Genomic DNA, 20,074 nt, shown 5'->3' with positions numbered 1-20,074 from the left:
CCAGCAGAGTCGAGTGAAACAAGAGTGGGCACTTGACCCAAGGGAAGCTAATCCATTGGCTGACAGCAGCCTTTGTGAAGACTCAACCTGAAAAGCTTAACTTATGCAAAGCATGATAAGAGTTATGTAGTCTCCAAATATGAATTGGGAAATAGAGACACTCAAGTCTTGAGGCAGAAAGAGGTCAGAGATATTCTAGGAGTTCACAGATGGTTAAAGTTAGAAAACTCTAGCAATACCAATCACCACATTATAACACATTAAAGGGAAACCACCTTATTATCTCAATAAATATAGAAAAAACACTTTGGTGAAATTCAACATCTGAACCAACACATGAGATAAAATTGTATAGATCTTAACACACACGTGAGTATAAGTAAAACTAAGGATATCTGAGTCAGATCAGTGGATTGCATCAATTTCAATATCCTGGTTTTGATATTATACCGTCATTTTCCAAAATGGTACCAATGGGATAAACTATGCAAAGTATACAAGCGATTTCTCCAAATTATATCTTAAAACTGCATGTAAATCTGCAATTATCTCTAAAATTTTCAATTAACAAAAAAGAGAGCGGGCAAAAGAAGGAGACGGAGATGGGAGAAGATCAATTTCATGAAAACAAAATTTCATGAATCCATCAAAATGTGATAAGTTAAAAATATAGAATAATAATTTTACTAAAAACATCACTGCCACTGCATCCTTCCAATGCTTCAGTATAGCCTTGTAAAAATTTAAAAGTTTCACTTTTGCATTTTGAGAAATAAGCTTTCCAAGGCTGCTGACAATGTGTGCTGTCTGATGAATGTGGTTCCAGATACTACCTATGAAGTACAATTGGGGATACACAATCTGTTTTGCCTCCAATAAAAATCTGTGTCCAAAGCCTGCCCTTAACCTACATTATAGAGACCTTGATGCTTGTAAGGCTGTTTTTGTTTCAGTTGGCCTACTAAAAGGTGTTACTTTGCCAAAAAGGGGTGGGGGGGCCTCTGCACACAAGAAATAAAAGGGAAATTCCATAATCTAATAAAGACTCACTCCCAAAAAACCCACAGCAAACATCATATTTAAATGGTGAAATGTTAGATTCTTTCCATGTTAAAGTTAAGAACAAGGCAAGATTGCCCATTACCATTGCTTATATTCAATATTGTACTGGAATCCTGCCCAGTGCAAAATTACTCAATTAATTAATGAATGAAAAGTACAAGAACTGAAAAGAAACAAAGCTGTCATTATTCACAGGTCAGGTGATTGTTTAGAAAATGCATGACAAATCTTAGGCAATAATTAAATTTTAGAACTAATAAGTGAGTTTCACCAAAGTTGCTGTATTGAGATCGACAGCAGAGGCTGAAGAGACCATGATGGTCCACATGGACTCAAGTTCTTAGTAAGCAGATGAGACAACCCATCAGCAGAAATAAGAAAATCAGACAGACCTAGAAAAGAGCTGAGCCTTGGAGTGAAGCCCACAAACACTTGCAGCTCTTGAAGCATCCTGCTGTATCGGATCTGGATCTAGCATCTGTGAGGCTCTGGACCAGGGTCCTTGTCCTGTGATTCTCATATCTCTCTAAACTCACCTGATAAAGTCTGTACCTGGCACTCAAAATTGCCTAACTGAAACACACATAACCATGAAAGATGGATACATCCTCAGAAGGGGATTAAGTTGTTACAGCAAGCTCTAATTTCTACATAAAATTATAATTTGTATTTATTTACATTTATTTATATTTATCTACAAAGTCCATTTCAATGATCTCACCATCAGAGAGAAGCGATATTATAAGCCATGGCTGCAAATAATCTCCAAAGCACTATTTGGTTTGAAATGTATTATGTATCTTTGTGGTATAATTTCCCAGTGAGATTTTGCTTAGACTACTATTAAAGTAAGATTTAGTATTCTTAAGAGAGAATAACTGATGACCAAGAAAATTGATCCAGTCATGTGTTGGGAAGCCAGCTTATGCCCAACCTGTGCTGAAATAGTTGGACTTCAACAACCCCAGGGAGAAGGCCAGACAAAATGACACCACTGTAGAGTTTTTAAACCATAAAATTAATCTTAAACTAATAAAGTAAAATAATACATGTAAAAGACTTCAGTGTTTCCAACATTGGTATAGGCCCCTCAGGAGCACTACTGGACCTCAGTGCCTTGTATGTTCTTTCAGACTCCTGAGGCAAAGGATTGGGCTAGTGACAACATTATCATAAGTTTCCTTCAACTTGGGATCTGTTGCAGAAACCCTACTTCTTCCAAAATTCAGAACAACACTGTCCAATACGGTAGTCACTAGTTAGTTACCTGTGGTCATTGAGAACTTGAAGTGTGGTTACTCTGAATTGAGACATGCTGTAAGAGTAGAATACACACTAGATTTCAAAGACTTGGTACCAAAAAAAAATACAAAATCTCATTAATAATTTTTACATTGATTAAATGTTGAAATGATAGTATTAATAAATAGCACTAATAAAATATATTCTTAAAATTAATTTTACCTGTGTTTCTTCTTTTACCTTTTTAATGTGGCTACTAGAAACATTTATGGCTCACATTATAGGAACAGCACTGATTCAAAATGACAGAGTATTCTAAACAATGGGTATTTTATATATAAAACATCAAAAATGTTAATTAATATGTTTATGATACCCTTGGGATGTTATTTGACAGCAAATTCCTAAAAAGACAGGTATAATCATATAACAATAGTACAAAAGCGGTACCATTTACTGGATTCCAAATTTATGACAGGGATACCACCAAATGCTTCCAACAGATTATCTGTAATCCCCCCCAACAGTGCCCCCCTGCATCAGGGAGACTGAGTAATGGCTGACGATCACTTAGCTGGGAAGTGCTGGATCCAGGCCCTGCAGGCAAGTCTGCCTGTGGCCAGCGCCACTCATCTGTGGTACTTCGAGTAAAGAACCTGGGCGAGGCCCTGTTTGGAAGTGACCATCTCTTATGAAGTTGGTCATTATTCAACTTGGGCAAAGACTACCCAAGCCACATCCCTGTCATTGAGGGATGCCCTTCTCTGTTTTGGACGCTGTGGAGGGAACAGCTTGGAAAACCAGCACACCTACCCAATCAGCCCAAGGGGCCCCCTGCTCGTGCTCTCCCGGGAAAGGATCTGCAGGAGTGAGAAGTGACTCAGGGTGGAAAAACAGGCTAGGTGAGGCGTGGTCAGCTGCTTCCACTACAGGAAACATCCTTGGCCTGCTAAGCTTCTGACTCCAGTGCACTCTTAGAAACGTGCTGGCAACCACAGCACCAATGGATTGGAAAAGCCTGGAACATTTGAGCAGGAAGCAGCTCGCAGCTGAAGGGGGCAACAACAGTGCCCACAAGAGAGAGGAGGAGACTAGCCATGGAGCACAGACCGACTGCCAAAAAAAGAGCCTTCTACAACCCAAAATATCATCTGCCACCACGCTTTGGGAAAATTAGGCATGCAAAACATTGGCACTCTTTCATCCATCTTCCCCCCACCACCCTCCAAGCTGAATAGGTGGGTAGAAGTATACAGATGTTGGCTCAGCATTAACACATGGACCTATAAAAAGCAATTTTCCTTCCTGCAACAGTTGGAAAAGTGTAACTGTGGGGGGGGGGGGGGGGGCGGGGAACCAGCCAGAAAAAAAACAAACAGAAGGCAACAGTGACATTCAGATGCAAACCTAGGAATTTCTGAATGGCTCAGAATGGGACACTTTGTCACCTCTGATTTAATGAGAAGACTGTTTCCAGGATGCTGAAGGTCTAGGCTCATAATCAAGCACTTACGTAATCCTCCTCATTGAGCCCTTGTTTCTCAACAGAACTTTTCACCTCCATGGAAAACTTCTCAAACTCGGGTTTCACTGTCCTCAGTAGAGTGACTGTTTGGAGGGATGAGTAGGCCTGCTTCGCTTCAAAGTCATGTTTGTCTCCTCTCTTCCACGAGCCATCTCCTACGGGAGAAATGAAAATATTTATAATTCCAAGCCAGTCAACATAAAGGGGCCATTCTCCCTTTTCGACTGTGGTGCGTCCCTAACATGCTACTTCTGCAGCCACAGCAACAGGTATTGTCATAACTTTGCCCCTGGTATGGTCAAATACACATAGAGCTCATTAGAGGAGAAGGCGGCCCTTTGGACACATGCTACTTTGACGTGTAACAGGGAAAGAAAAGCTCCATTGAGGTAACTGCCTTTTAATAACCGTGTAATTGCAAGGTTCAGCCCCCCAGAACTGCAGCACTAGGAGTAAAAAGTAAGTTTTTCCTCCTTGCCATTCACACGTTCTAACACCTACAATCCACCAGCTATAGATGTGAACCAAGTTGTTACTGTGGTATAATAAACCTGATATTCCGGAGCTGTGGAATCACAGGTTACAGCTATGCATTACAATGGATACACGCAAGTGTTATAAAGTTGGTGCTGTTAGAAAAAAATGTCTTGGACTATTGACATTTCTTAAATCTCTTCAAGGGGAAAAGCAGCTTAAGTGAACTTTGAGGATTCACATCTCTCTAGGACAGGCAACCTCCTAAAAATTATTCACTGGACAATGTACAGAAGCACATCAATAGTAATGAAATAAAAATCGCAGACATTTATTGAGCACATATATTATAATAGCAATAAAAGCTAGTATTTCTCAAGCACAAGACCCCATGATGTGGGTACTATTATCCTCTCAGTTTACAGATGGGGAAACCAAGGCATTGAAAATCTGAGTACCCCACGGCTTCATAATTCTCCCTTTCACAGAAGCAAATGTAAACTATACAGATAAGAATGATCACTCTTCCCTCTATTACCATTATATAATTTTTGAGAAAACATGTGGCCTGCAGGACCCAAAAAGGAAATGCGGACCTCTAACTTTTAACCAAAAAAGCCTGTTTTTTCTATAAGTTATCATTATGATTCCCAAATATCTCTGGAAATACAACCAGAAATTCAATCTGCCAGAGTCCAACACCAAACTCATTTGTTCTCCCCAAGCCTCAGTCCAGGACAGGACCTTCGACCCCAAAGGCTGAGCCTGGGGATGTCTCCAGAGCGTGCAGCCTGAGCCATGAAGTGCCCACGCTACACTTGCAGAAAAAGTTAAATAGGCGTCTGGGGACTTGGGAGTTTCTATCATAGACTGAATCAGACAGACATGGATTGACCATGTATTACGTGCGAGGTTCTGTGATAGCCACAGTGGACGTCATGAATGTCTTGAACAGTCTTAACCACTTTGAGAGAGAGGGTTTAAAGACTGATACGTAAACAACTGAAGTTATTACAGGGTAGAATTAACAAGTTACTACGAGAGTACAAAGAAACAACACCAACTCAGAGAAAGAAGCAATGCACTCCAACCTGGGGAAGGGCTTCATGTGAGCCTAAACGTGTAAAAAGGATTCTAATGGGATGAGAAGGGGTGGAGCCCACAGCACAGGCAAAGAGGCAAATGTGTGTGACCCCCAGGAGGCAGCTGGGAACCTCAGTCGGGAGCACAAGAAAAGGCAGAGACAAAGAATTTGTTTGTGGAGGCATCTATAGGGTCATAATCCTAATAACAGCAACCATCTGGTAATTGCTTACCATGTGCCAGGGTACCATTAAAAGATAAAATAAGACAGAGCTGAGGACAGAATTCATTAAGGACTAGATCTGTTCTTCAATAAGTACAAGATTAAATTTCAGTGAACAAACAAAACTTGACAACGAAAGCCTCCTCCTCCCAGATGAAGCCTCCCAAGCACGGAGGAGGCCCCAGCGTGAGTGACAACTGTGCCTAAGTTCAGAGAGTGAGTGGGTGGACAGCAGGAGATCAGCCAGGTGAACTCAGCAGGGTATTCCACGGCCAAGACACAGAGACACCTTTGTAAGGAGCCAAATCCATTTGTCAGGAAGACTCTACATTCTAAGAACGTCCAGACCACCTTCATCCCATGGAGGAACCCATTTATTACAGACATGAAATAAATATTTATTGATCCATTTGTATTGATTTGACATGTCAAGGCTTAATGGAGGGCATGTTTCTTAGGCAAAGAGGGGCAGAGTTTCTCAGCTCTGGGAAAGAGTGCTCTGCAGGAGCATACGAGAAGAAATACTTAACCCTATAGGTTTTTATGCCATGTAATCAGAAAGCACACCTAGACTGGAAACAGCAACTATCTCAGTTACCAAAATGGAAAAAACAAAAATTTTTTAAAGAAGTGAAATCCAGTATAACAAATCTGTCTACCACAGTCTGAAAGATAACTCTGGAATTCTAGTTTCTAGAAGAACTCCACTGGAAAAAGAATGGAAATGACAGTGCTTAATAAATTAAAGCCAAGCGAAATAAGTATCCGCTCACAACCATAACTGATATTATGACTTCCTGCTTTTGTGGGCATTTCTTCTTTGTGATGTGTCAGTAATATCTCCCATCTCAAGGCTTATAGGACACTAGGAAAGCAGAGACGGGCTTGGCAAGATGCCCCATCAGTGGGGACATATTTAATTCAGTAGACATCTGGGTGCCTCAAAGATTTACGAGCAGAACAGAGGAGTGACCTGATCGGAATCATGCCTTGGGAAATATTAGTGGATTAGAGTGGGGAGACACTAAAGGTTCACAGCCCACAGTAATCCAGGAGAGCGGTTACATGCGGGAAGCTACACACCAAAAAATAGAAATGGTTGTCTGAGTGGTTCGAAGTATGAATGAGTTTTCTTTCTTTTTAAAAAAAAATTTTTTTTCTGAAACTAACAAATTTTCAGTAACAGCTGTTTACCATTCTTACAACCAGGAAAAGAGGTAAAGCCTCTGGGAATGAAAGTTGAGGACTGTGCAAGTGGAATCCCAAGACTCTGCAGGCGTTGGGGAGTGAGGGACAGCAGAGCGGGAGGTGCGTCACAGATGACGCCAAAGAGAAAAGGAAAACCGCTTGCCACTAAAAGAAATAGTGGAGCCCCGTGGAGGAGGAGGGCGTTGCTGGCCATGAGAAACGATAATGACTTCAGTTGGGGTAATGGTAAATCCAAGGTGACTACAGGATGCCCAAGTGACAACCTCCTCCTGGCAGCTGGAAAGAGGACTGAGGGCTGGAGAAAGTGTCCAGGGTCTTTCCCATACCGCCTAGAATGAGAACCCAGGGGTCGGCAGCTCTGGATAACAGAGTACAGAAGGAGAAGGGAGAAGGGCTGAGCACGGAACACTTTGGCAATGTAATTTTTAGTGAACAGAAGGAGTAAGGAAAGACAGGAAGGAGCTAACAGAGAACCAGAAGAATGCTCTGCTACCAGAGCTAAGCACAGGGTTTCCAGAAAGAGGTGGATGCTAACAATATGGAATGCTCTAGAGCTGCGGTTGTCTAATCCAGTCACCCTGCCCATGTGTGACTAACTTCGATTTAAAGTCATCAGAATTAAATAAAATTTAAGTCAGTTCCTCAGTCACACTTGGCACATTGCAAGTGCCTGGCAGCCACATGTGGCTAATAGCCCCACATTGGGGACGCAGAAGGGAACACAGCCATCACTGTGGAGAGTCTCAATGGATGGCGCTGCTTTAGAGGAACGGAGCATAAGGCTCATGGATTTAGTAATGGTCACTGGTGACCTTCAGGAAAGCACTTTCAGAGGAGTGATGGGTACGAATGTCGCATTCTTACAATCATCCTGAACAAGGAATAAAGAAGCAGAGAGAGAGTCTGCTAAGGTAGAGAAGGTAATTCTCTGCAGTTGTTTCAGGAACAAAAGAAAGTACATTTGCTTTGCTTTGCTTAGTTTTGTTTTAAGCATCGTGGAGACCCAAGCTTGCATTTAGAGTGAGGAGGATGCAAAATATTTGTGAAAGAGGAAATAACCTGCTCAGCACCGAGGCCTGTGCTCAGCAATCCCGTGGCTGGGGAGCTGGCACCGACAAAGGGTACCCACCTTGAAATAACTGTGTTATCCAGTAGCCCCCAGAACCTACTGAGGAACCGAGGACCCAGCACAGAGCAGGCCTCCAATAGATGTGGCCTGAATGAGTAACTGAGTCATCACAGATCAGCCCGACAGACAAATGCCTGACGTTCACCTGGACTGGCTGCAAGGCACTGTGGCTCTTGACCCCTGGTGGCCATTTAAGTGAGAGAAAAGCATTGGCCTCCTTGCTTCAGCCACCCCCTCCAAATGATGGGTGTTGGCTGCTTCTCTTGGGCATGGCTCTCTGCAGTGGCTTTGCCTATAGCATTTCATTCTTTAATCTTCATATCAACTCTATGAGGAAGATTTTAAGTGCAATTCCATCTTACAGATGGGAAAACTGAGGTTCAAGGAGATTAATATGCTCAAAGTTACTGGGCTAATACAAGATAGAAGCAGGATTCAAACACAGGCCCAACTCCTAACGCTGGTGCCTGCCTTCCTTAGGTCCTTTTCATCAGAGTTGCGAGCCTTCCAAGATTTAAAACTGAATGCACAGTGAGATGAAAAAGATGGAAAAAACAAAAGATGAAAAAAGATGAGAAGGGAAAGGGCTTCAACACAGTTTAACAACCATTACAGCTGAGGAATTATGTGAGAACTCTTTTTCTTTTTTCTTTGTTCCAAACTGACTTTAATATATCACTACATATATCACTACATATATATCATTTATCATTAGCGTCACATAATAAAATCCCAATCCCTCCCCCAGTTTTTCTGTTACTTTTCCATTTTTAGCCAGCCAAATAATTTAATTTGTGTGTATCACCAATCTCTATTATACTTCTATCCTCATCTAAGTTAGTGCCCTTTGAGTTTTCAGAAGGCAAGAAAGCTCTATAATAATCTTAACAGTCCTGGAATGGGATCACCCAAATAACGTTCCACCTAATTTACCTGCTAAGAAGATAATTCCAATGGACAATAATGGCAATGGGTGCTATTACAAAAGCAACAAGGAAATATATACCATCTTCTCTCTAGATGTTTCTTTTAACTTATCCTTTCTCTCTTAAACTCCTCCATAATATATTACCCACAGAACCCCTGCAACAACATAATTTGGGAAAAGCTGAGAATTGTTTTGAGTGTTCACCAAGCCCAAGCAATCTAGAGATCAGTAAAACTGGACACACTATCAATATGTTTTTAAAAATCCAACACCAGTAAGGGTTGATCAAAATAGAGACCTTTTTTAGAACAGGTTTAGGGGTTCAATGTGAGGAGGCCCAGGGAGAAGATCTTAAAGGACTTTTCATACACATATATTTGATATAAACTCTCTTACCAAGGATGTGTCCCAGAACCTTATTCTGGGTCGCTCTGCCCCACCATCCGATTCTGCTAACTCCAAGGGGAAGGGACTTCAGGTTCTGGGGAAGAGGAGCTGCCTCCCGACATCCCTACAGCTTGGTAACAGATCCCTGAATTGATTTGGGTTAGCCATGAGTCCAGCTAGAAGTACACATTTTCCTGGCCTCCAGTGCAACTAGGGGTAGCCCATGATGTGTAAGAAAAATCTAACGAGTGGGCTTCCAGGAGAGCCCTTCAGAGAGAACCTAGTCAGATGGAAGGGTTTCCATTTGACTCTTGTCTTTCCACTTCGTCTTGCCTAGATTTATGATGTGGTCTCTGGAGCCCTGGCCACCATCTTGTGATCTCAATGAAAGAAGCCAGGTACTAAGTTTGGGGGAGCAGAAAAACAGAAGAAGCCTGGACCTGGATGACATTATGGACCACCATCATTGCTCTGGACTCCCCACCTCAGACTTCTTTCTTGTGAGAAATTAAATCCCTACATTTGTTTAAGTCACTATAGTGGGGGGTTGGGCTATCTATATGTAGATGTAATTCCTAATGGATACAGGTTTTTAGAAAGTATTTGGTAACAGAACGTATGGTCCTAAAACTATCTATAAAACTACCACACAAAAAAGAAAATGTACAATTTTAACTTATACTTAATTTTGAACTACAATGTGCAAAGACCAAAGTAAAATAAGAGTAATAATAAATACAGCTAACATTTAAACATTTACTGTGTTCCAAGAAGTTTGCTATGTATTTTACATACATGATCTCATTTATTACTGATGCCATAATGTAAGCACTATTACCATCATTAGAAAAAACTAAGGCTCGCAGGGAAGGGCAGGGTTAAGTCACTTTCCCAAGGGAACACAGCTAGCACATGACACACAACCTCTTGGGCAGACTGAGCCCTAACCCTGAGCAACCAGGCTATAAAAAGGTAAAAGGAAAACAGATATAATCGCAACCATCATGGATACTTTGTAAACTGTAGAACACTCTGTGTAACTCTACGCAATCAAATTTTCAAGAAGCAGAAAAACCAATACTATCATAGGACAATATTTTTCAAAAAGTTGTCCAAACATTACCTCTAAAAAGAAGTTAGGTCCAGATACAGAGTTGAATTGTTTCCATCTTTCAAGGAATATCTGTATGGTGTATAAACTGTTCTGGAGCACAGAAAACAATGGAACTTGTCCTGCTTATTTTACAAACTAGTATAAACCTCAAGGCAGGAGAACTACTGTTCAACCTAAATCATAAATATAGTTTCAAAACTCTTAATAAAATACTAGAAATAAAAATTTAGCAATACATCTAAAAAATCATCATGACAATGGATGCTTAATTCAAGAATGCTTGGATGGCTCGATATTAGGAAATTTATTAAAAGAACAGGAAAAATGTATTTGATAACATTGAACTTCCATTTCTGAATTTTAAAACCAAGTTTAATAAGGTAAGAATAAAAGGATACATTAACATCTACCTCAAGACAATAAATCAGAAATTAAGGTATCACCACTGTTATATAATATTATTGTGGAGCTCCTGCCAATGCACTAAGAAAAAGAATTGAGATGTTCAACTATCAAAAAGGAGGATAACAGTTATTGTTATTTGAAAATGATATAAAAACTATTAGAACAGAGGACTTAATATGTGGAATGCTTCCAAAATAAATAAAAACTCAGCTTTTCTGTATAAAACTATATTTATAAGATGCCATGGGAAAAGATAATGATCATAATAAAACCAAAAAATATAAAATACCTAAGAGTGAACTCAACAAGAGTGGTACAGGATATAAATGAAGAAAACTAGAAAACTTTGCTTAACGACATTAAAAGAAATTGAAATAAATAAAATAATTAGAAAGTTAGACGATGCACTGGCTACCAAGGATGTAAGAAAACAGATGAGATCTCACACATTGTTGCAGAAATATAAACTGGTACAACCACTTGTAGAGGGTAACTTGGCAATATTTATCAAAACTTTAAACTCACATAACCTTTGACCCAGAAATTCTACTTCTAGAAATTTTTCATGTAGATTTTATATATATATTTGTATAAATATGTGTGTGCATACACACACACAGGACTACTCAATATAGCACTGTTCTTAATGGCAAAAGGCTAAGAACAACATAAATATCAAAAAACAGGGGACTAATCTAGGTGGTACATCAGCATTATAAAATACCATGCAGCCACTGTACAAAAGTTGTAGAAGACTACATAAAGGCATAAGAAAATATTCACAGTATAACTGGTAAGGATCAGGCTATACAGCTAAATAATATGATCATTTTATTGAAAAAATATTTTTGTAAAATATATATATATCTTTATAAAACAGGCAGAAGGTACAGACTTCAAAAAAATTATCAACGTACTCTTATTTGAGTGGCACAACTGTAATTTATTTTCAGTTTTTTCCATGTTTTCCAAATCTCCCGCAATACTCATGAATTACACTTTGTGCAGAGCATAAGATTTATCTGTTGTAGTTGAAAGGAAGTCCAGGGCCTAACATTTGTATCACACTTGCCAATTTATAATGTGCATTCAATATGCATTGCCTCCAAATTCTGTATTTGCAGTTGCCAGCTTGCAAAACTTGGAAAAAATGTTTTTCATCTTTCATCAGGGTCTACCATTATCTCAATGAACTCAATACTGCAGCCAATAATGTAATTACATTCTGATCTTGGGTCAAGAAGTGAAACCACTATTCTGTATAAATAAACAAGGAAAAGATGGAGATTGTGGCAGCAAGAAGGGCAAAACAAGGTGTTGATCCTACAAGCCTCACGTCTCTTATTTTTACTCCAGGAAGCAGTGGCTACTTCCATTTCATCAGTTTATCTTTATCCCCATGAGAAGTGGATTTTATTATCTGCATATGCACAATTATCTGTCACTTAAATGAGCCAGGATGTCAGTGCAGGAAACCAGGGTGAATGCTTTAAAGTTTAGATCCTGTCTAACTATATCCTGTCAGCAAGAACTGGGAAGTGGCGCTCACTATAAACATGTCATTTATGATATGCACTTACAGTCCCCGGTTATACTTTCTGCTCAGCTTTAACAGTCAACATAGAGTTTTTGAAGAAATGATCCATAGCTCTGTAGTGTCTACTTCCAGAGGGAGCCGTAACCACATTCGGGGAGAAGAATGTTCTGAACTTTTGACCTCGAAGCCCTTCTTAAATACCCTCCCTTCACAGGGATCCCAGGTACTTCCTCACATCATTTTAAAGAATTAAATGCTTTAAATCCTATACATTTGTGGTCCCCAAACTTGCATATAGGAGAGGCTTAAGGACAGAAATCTGGATGGGGGGGGAGGTGGCTTTCAATTTTTTTTTTAACTTCAAACTACAGTAAGAAATTTATTTTACACTGCAATCCACTAAACACATGTGTATGCATGCATAAATGTATATTCTCAAACATGATTATATTACTAAAATAAAAGTTTCATGAAAAATTACATTATCTTAAGCATGGCACACTTTAACAAGTTCTGTTGTATTCCATTGATATGTTCTAGTCTATTAAAAGAAAAAAAATGCTGCCCAAATCTCACTAAAATTATTCCAACAGTCGATATGGTGACAATCTGTAGCTGGAAAAGCAAAGGGCAAAGGCTCTTTTTGGCCTAGACTTGTGATTATTTGGAGAGCTGGAGTGAGATGTGCCGACCCCCAGACAAGTCCCTTGACATCACTAGCACGTGCTACCTTTTAATACTCCTTGAATTCTCAGAGGAGGAAAGCTTGAGAAAGCACGAGAAACCGTGGGAGTGCCCAGTCTCAAATGTCGGAAATCGTATCAGGGCAATCAAGTCTATCAACGAAAGGCAAATCAAGGGCTCTTGCCTCACAGCCCCTCTCTGACCCCTCAGCCCTGCGAGGGGAGCCGGAACGGGAGTTACCGTAGGAAGAGCTGTTGAAGAGCTCGATGTTGAAGAAGGCGTAGTCCCCGCTGGTCATGCCGTGCCGGTGCGCCGCCAGCATGATGCTCCGGATGGTGTCGCTACTCGCACACAGGATCACGACTGGCGGGGGAAGGACAAACAACACGCGTGAAACACCACTCACCCAGGGCAGGGGGGTGGGGACGCTCAAGCCCGCGGCGGTGGGGGTCCGACAAGGAGCAGGGTATTCATACAGCCCCAAGGTGTCTCCTCATAAATTACTCATTAATTACAAAAGGGAAAAGAGTCACTGTACAGTGGAAACACTTAGCAGACACCTGCACACCGAGTGATGGCAGCCGCATCACCATGATGGGGAAGACTGACTCAGGAGCGTGAGAACCAAAAACGACCACCCTGGTGACTGGGTCTCCTCATGACCAAGCAGAGAAAACCCAAACTGGAGAACAATCTGTAAAATAATTGGCCTATACGCCTTAAAAATGTCAATTTCATGAAAAACCAAAATAAGCTGAAGAAATGTTCCAGAAGAAAAGAGAATAAAGGGATAGAAAGTTAAACACAGTAGGGATCCCAGATTGGATCCCAGACTCTAATAAAGAGTTTTGTTGTAAAGGCATTATTGAGACAGCAAGAGAAATTTGAACAAAGTCTGTAAATCAGTTAACAGGTCTTTGTGTTAAAGTTCTGGTTTTTCATAATTACACTGAGGTTATTTTCTCAGGAAACACACACTTAAATATTTAGGGGTAAAGAAGCATGGTGGCTGCAACTTACTCTCAAATGGTCTATAAAGAGATAGCAATATCTGTGTGTATGTATGTTTGTGTATAAGTATATACACAGATATGCATGTACACAGAGAAGGAAGAGGAAGAGGCAAGAGAAATGACAGAGCTTGAGAATGACAAAGGAAATGCGGCAAAATGTTAACAACTGGTGGAAACTGGGGTGAAGGCTCTATGGGATTCTTTGTACTTTCTTGCATCTTTTCCAGGAGCTTAAAATTATTTCCAAATAAAGTTTGTTTAAAAAAATACTTCAAATAAACACCAAATCATATATGTCCTTTATGCTGTATGAATTTTGAAATATTCTCAGGCTGTCTCAACATAGGAAATAGTTAAGATTCGAGGTCCCGACCCCACGTTCTGTCCGTTTTTGTTCACACTGTTGGATGTGATAGGCTTTAAGCAGATCCAGAATATGATTACCTACAAAGAGCTACACCCGCGGGAGTGAAGCGCGTTATTGGCCAAACCAATAACGCGCACGTCTCTCTCCGGCTCGCCTGGGCTGGATCCTGATTTGCCTCATACATTCTGTGAAGGAGAGACGCGGAGATGCCTCGGTGCTGTAACCGCGTTATCGCGATCCGTGCCAGCCCTCCGAGATGTGTATGTTCTTTGTAAAAGCATGGGTGCTGAAAGACGTAAAACAAACTTCAGGCTGTGCCAAGGCTGCCTTGGCAACCTGTGTGGAGGGCTAGGCTCGTGTTGATGTTTAGTTTACTGCACACGTTAATTCAGTGTTAGATCAGGGCTTTGACATTTCTTACTACAAAAGGGCTTGGTGTGCAGAGTAAAAGCTCTGGGGAATAAGAGGTATAGTTACATATTTGGGATAAACAGTCAAATGCCAAGAGGCCTCCTTCAAGAAGCTTTGGAAGGAATGCCTAACTGCTGATGATTACCTAGACCCTTGTTTTAGCTCTGATTCTATTCTAGCCACTTCAAGAAAAAGAGCAAAGGTGTCCCACAAAGCAGTCAACATAGAGAAGCCAAAGGGCTGCGGCTGGGGAAATTCAGTGTGGATTCCAAGAGGGGGCCTCCAGGAGCTTCTAGCTGACTCCGCCAAGCAGCCCTTAACACTTTTTGATCAATTGATCACAATCCAGGTTCTGGCTTTCAACTCACAGACACAGAACCTGATTCTGTCAGCACATACAGAGTAGAGCCATTGCTCGGGGGCAGATTCCCAGTCACCTAACTCAGGTATTTGTAGATAATCTGAAATTCAGTTTTTATTTAATAGGACCAGTATAGTCGTGACCACATTTGTGTCAACATGACCTGTGCCTGGGCATGCCAAATGGGCAGCCAAATTATAAGCAGCAGGATGTTACTGAGGATGAAATCAGAATCAGGGAGGCCAGTGGAGGATGCAGGCATCCAAAGGCCTCAGGCCTCGTAACCCTCCATCTAAAAGATACACCTGATTCAGGATCCCACAGGCTGCTTCCCTATGTCCGCTGGTCTCGATGGTACTTTTTTCCTATTACTAAATTCCTGGTCAAACTCCTCCTCTCTATCGCCATCACCACCACCACCACCAACCCCTTCTGGCACATTTTTTTTTTTTAGATGTCAGTATCTGTTAAGAGATCCAGAGTGACATTTGTCTTTCCGAGCAGACTTGGCTTATTTCAGATCTCATCCATCTGTGTTGACCGTGTGGTTTAACTCTCGAAAGGAAAACCTAATGTCCAAGTTCATGAGTGGGAAGTCAGAGCAAGCACTTAAAGATATTAGCAAAGCAGTCAGTGGTACAGCGTCCTTCTGGGATTTTAGGTTGCTCAGCTTCTTATGGTTGCCTCTTTCAGGCCTAATTCAACAGTGAGTATTTTTAGCTGCTTGTCATTATAAATCCATCAAAGGGTTTAAAATAGTTTTCATCAAAATAGCTTTCCCTTCTTCCTCTTGTTTCAACAGTTTACATAAGAACTAATTAAATTACATGCTAAGATAATATGCACAACTGGCACAAACAGATGCAGGAACAACTCTTGCAAAATACACAGAGAGGTGTAAGAAGTACATGGGCAGGTCAGAAGCACACTGGCAGCCAGTACCCACCACCAGTCCATGAGGTTTATAGAGGAAAAGAGAGCAACAGCTTATGCCGGATGCTGCTTTGGTGGAGGTCAATTAACACTGTTTCTGTTGTACTTAAGAATATTTAAATAAATAAATATTAATTTTTTAATCAAATGGTTAAACTTCTAACAGAAGAGATGACATGATTCTAAATTTCTGGATAGACTTTTCTTCATTCTACTCTAGTTTCTCTGCCTTGCCAAAGAACCTGTGATGTTCCATGCCATCCTCCACCATCTGATACCCACAACTTTCTCACTATCACAGCACATTTTCACAATCACTCTGAGAACTGCAGAGAGAAGTGCAAAAGGGGTGGCTATAGATATCGACTCAGGGAAGCAACAATATTCCAAGTAGCGTATCTGAGTTAGAGGGGATATCTTCTTCCCAGGCTCTGGTTTCCATGTGGAACAACTTATAATAGGATAACATTCTTCATCTCTCAAGGTGCCCTAATTTATTCCTTCTCAGAGGAAAAGGAGTGAATTATCTTATTGGCAAGTCTAGAAGAAAAAAACTGAGCATGCTGGGCTCAGCTCTTTATACCTTTTTCTTTGGGATGTGTCTGCAGAGAGCCCCCTTTTTGGACTACTTTCATCATGGGGTCAGGGGCCTGCCCCAGGAGGGGAGTTCTGTGGTTGAGTCATTCACCAATTTGGGGGTGCAGCAATAGAAGCAGGCCTTTTGGAAACAGATCTAAATCCACGTTCTCCAATAGGTTTTATCAGTAATGAAAAAGGTATTTTCATATTCTTCATCTGACTCCTATTTCCATCTTCCATTTAATTCTAAACTTAGAAGGGAAAGAGGAGTGTCATTGCATAGGAGCAAAGCTTGAAATTGTGTCCAGGAAATTGAAAATATGATAGCAGAAATGAAAAACAAAAACTCAATAGCAGTTTTGGAAATAAAGTCAAAGAATATCCAAACAAGAGGAATTATAAAAAAAAAAAGGGGGGGCAGGTGGTAAAATAGGGGAAAAAAAGATAAGAAAGGTAGAGAATTGATCCAGGAAGTCTTACATCCAAATAAAGCAAATTCCAGAAAGAGAGAACAGAGAAAATGACAAGGATAAAATTATCAAAGAAGTAATTTAAGAAATTTTCCCAGAACTGAAAAACATAAGTGACCAGCGTGAAGGACCCACTGAGTGCATAAGGCAAAATACTAGCACCAAAACATATCATAATGAAATGTTAAAACATTAGGCACAAAGAAAAGATTCTAAAAGTTTCCAGGGGGAAGAAATGGTTTCAAACAATGAGTCAAGAATCTGAATTGATTTAATCTTCCAAATAGCATGCTGGAAGTTAGTAGACTTTGGAGCAATGACTTCCAATTTTGAGGGAAAATTATTTCCAACCTAGAACTCTATAATTATGTATAAAGGTAGGATGGAAAAAATTTTCAGTCATGAAGGATTTCAAAATTTAGCTCTCATCTATCCTTTCTCAGAAACTTCCTGGACGATATGCTCCACCAAAACAAGGGTATAAACCAAGAAAGAGGAAGATGCAGGGATCTCACACAAGAAAGAATCCCCAGGAGGATGTTGAAGAAAGAACCCAGGATTACAGCAGTGTAGACGGTCAAAAAAATATCCAAACTGGACCAGCTCAGGAGGGTCACAGTAGAAAAATGGAAGATGATTTAGTTATACATACATAGGAAATTAAGCAAACAAACTAAAGCAGACCTTTTTTTTTAACCCCAAAGAAACAAGTAGGGCAAGAAATGAAATGTCATTATAGTAGCCTATAACGACTCAGCTATGAATGACATTTAGAAGTTAATAACATTGATAATGAATCATACTGAATTATGATTATTATTTGGCAAACTGAATTAACCAAAAATTTTGACACAACCATATTGGAAGGATGATGGAAGGAAAGATAGTGTGTGTAGTTAGCAAGTAATAGAAGAGAACTAAATCATCTTCCACCGGGATGGTTATAGATAAGAACTAAAACTGAAAAAAATCAAAAGTAGCATGTTTTTCAGAGATATGAAGGTAAATTACAAAAGAAACAGTTATAAGAGTGGAAAATGACTGCTTCTGGGAAATGAGAAATGGGGGGCAGTAGAAGGCAGGGAACTTTTTACATTTCAGTCTACAACACTTCTTTGTTTCCCCTGCTCTAAAGAAGTTATTTTGCATTTATCATGAATTCTTTGCTTATAACTACTGATCAACCACTTGGTCTTTTACCCCAGACTAATTCTAAAAATAAATGACTCTTGCCCTTATTAAATACTGTTATCTCTATGGTTGTTAGGCATGCCCAGATTAATGACATATTAATAACTAAAGGGATAAAACTACTGCTCTTCAAACAAAAATGTTTTGGGGTAGAGAACCTCTAGTTTTGCATTTTGTAAGGAGTATAGACAAAACAACTGCAGCACTTTATACTAGCTTTTATTGCTTAAAAAAAAAACTACTTATTTTTAACTTGCATTTTAAAAAATACCTTTTAAAATAACTTAAGTGTGGCATATTGAGGGTGGTACTTCACTGTACAAGTGAATCTGTTTTAAATAAAGATTATTTTTTAAAAAATAATATATGCTCAGGTGTGTGTATTTAGGTGAGAGAATTTTTTTACACTCTTGACTCATTATTGCCCTAAGATGAAAGGATAATTAATATCAATTCATTTTTTTCTACAGTCCAGCACACAGCCAAGTGAAACTTCAGTCATTAATATCTGACGTAATGGCATTGTTGGTTTTTACCCTTTAAGAGATCCAAACATTTATGATATTTTTTTAAAGATGAACTTAAGTCAAATAAAGTGCTAAAAATGTGATCTCTGGGAAAGGAGGAAAGAAAAATCTCTCCACTTTAGTTCCATGATGTTTAATATGGAATTTTCAAAGGCAAAAATACAAGAAAGCACATTTCAAGGACACCACACAACGGCCATACAAAAGGGACTACGAAACGGAATAATCCTATTTATCGTATCAGAAGTCTTCTTTTTTCTAGGATTCTTCTGACCCCTGAATATCAACTTGAAGAGGCCTGATTCCAACCCAGTCTCACTGTTTTTCCAAGGAAGACTCTCAGACCCAGAGAAATTAAGCACCTTGTGACTTGTACGGGCCACAGATCTGCTAATGGAAAGGCCAAACCAGACACATCTGTCTCTCTGCCCAGAGTTCTTTCCCCAAGGCATGGCCTCACCTTCTGGGTAAAGCTGATTAGCATCATATATATAATAATAATAGCTGCAATAAAACCTCACAATTATTGAATGCTTAGTATGCATCTGGCTCTTTTCTATGAATTCCATTTAATCCTCCCAGCATCCCAAAGATATGGGTGCTCCTACTACTCCCACTTTACGGTGAGGAGACTGAGGTTCAGGGGTTTTTATAGGAGACCAAGATCCTCCAGCCAGTGAGTGGCTGGACCAGGACAGGCCCTTGGGAAGTGAAACTCCACAACCTATGTTCCAGCCCCTATTTAACACATTAATTGCTTAGAAGGAAGTAATGGTGACTCAATGTGTTTGCAAAAGATACCCTGAGAGCTTTGTTATCAGACAATTTTCTCTCCTGAGAATAAGGAATTTCAGTGGTTAAAAAAAATAATTAACTTAAAAACCAGCTTAGTAGAGAAACTATGTTTCAGATTTCTGAACATCTGCCAAGCCACTGTTGGAAATATATCTTAGAGGTAAAATACACAAGTCAGCTGAGCAAACTTTCACCACTAAATCCAAACTTGGAAGGAAAAAAAAGTGACTTGGGAACATCTACCAGGCTTTGGAATTAAAAAATCAGTAGCAGCAGCAGCAGCCTGCAACCTCTGAAGCCCGAGGCTTCTGACCAGCCCCCGCCCCATCAGGGAACTGTCATCTTCCCTGCTCTTTGGCCTCAGCCACCGTTGTGGGTCTGAGGGGCCCGGTGACTGCTCTGTCCCCATCTGGACTGACATATCC

General features: G+C 40.1%; 1 protein-coding gene across 3 annotated transcripts in view; it reads right to left on the bottom strand.

The window, feature by feature from the left end:
- NPR3 (natriuretic peptide receptor 3) overlaps positions 1-20,074 on the bottom strand; it is a 62,384-nt gene that overhangs the window by 38,885 nt on the left and 3,425 nt on the right. For all 3 annotated transcript variants that reach the window (XM_037798996.1, XM_037798994.1, XM_037798995.1), the window contains exons 2-3: positions 13,243-13,365; positions 3,818-3,984 (exon numbers count right to left, since the gene is read on the bottom strand). In XM_037798996.1, coding sequence (XP_037654924.1) covers positions 3,818-3,984; positions 13,243-13,365 — 290 coding nt within the window. The remainder of the gene's footprint in view (positions 1-3,817; positions 3,985-13,242; positions 13,366-20,074) is intronic.

The sequence above is a fragment of the Choloepus didactylus genome, chromosome 11 (assembly GCF_015220235.1).
Source record: "Choloepus didactylus isolate mChoDid1 chromosome 11, mChoDid1.pri, whole genome shotgun sequence".
In the NCBI taxonomy this organism is placed as follows: domain Eukaryota; kingdom Metazoa; phylum Chordata; class Mammalia; order Pilosa; family Megalonychidae; genus Choloepus; species Choloepus didactylus.
The sequence above is the reverse complement of the archived record's forward strand: the minus strand, read 5'-3'. Positions and strand labels throughout refer to the sequence as shown.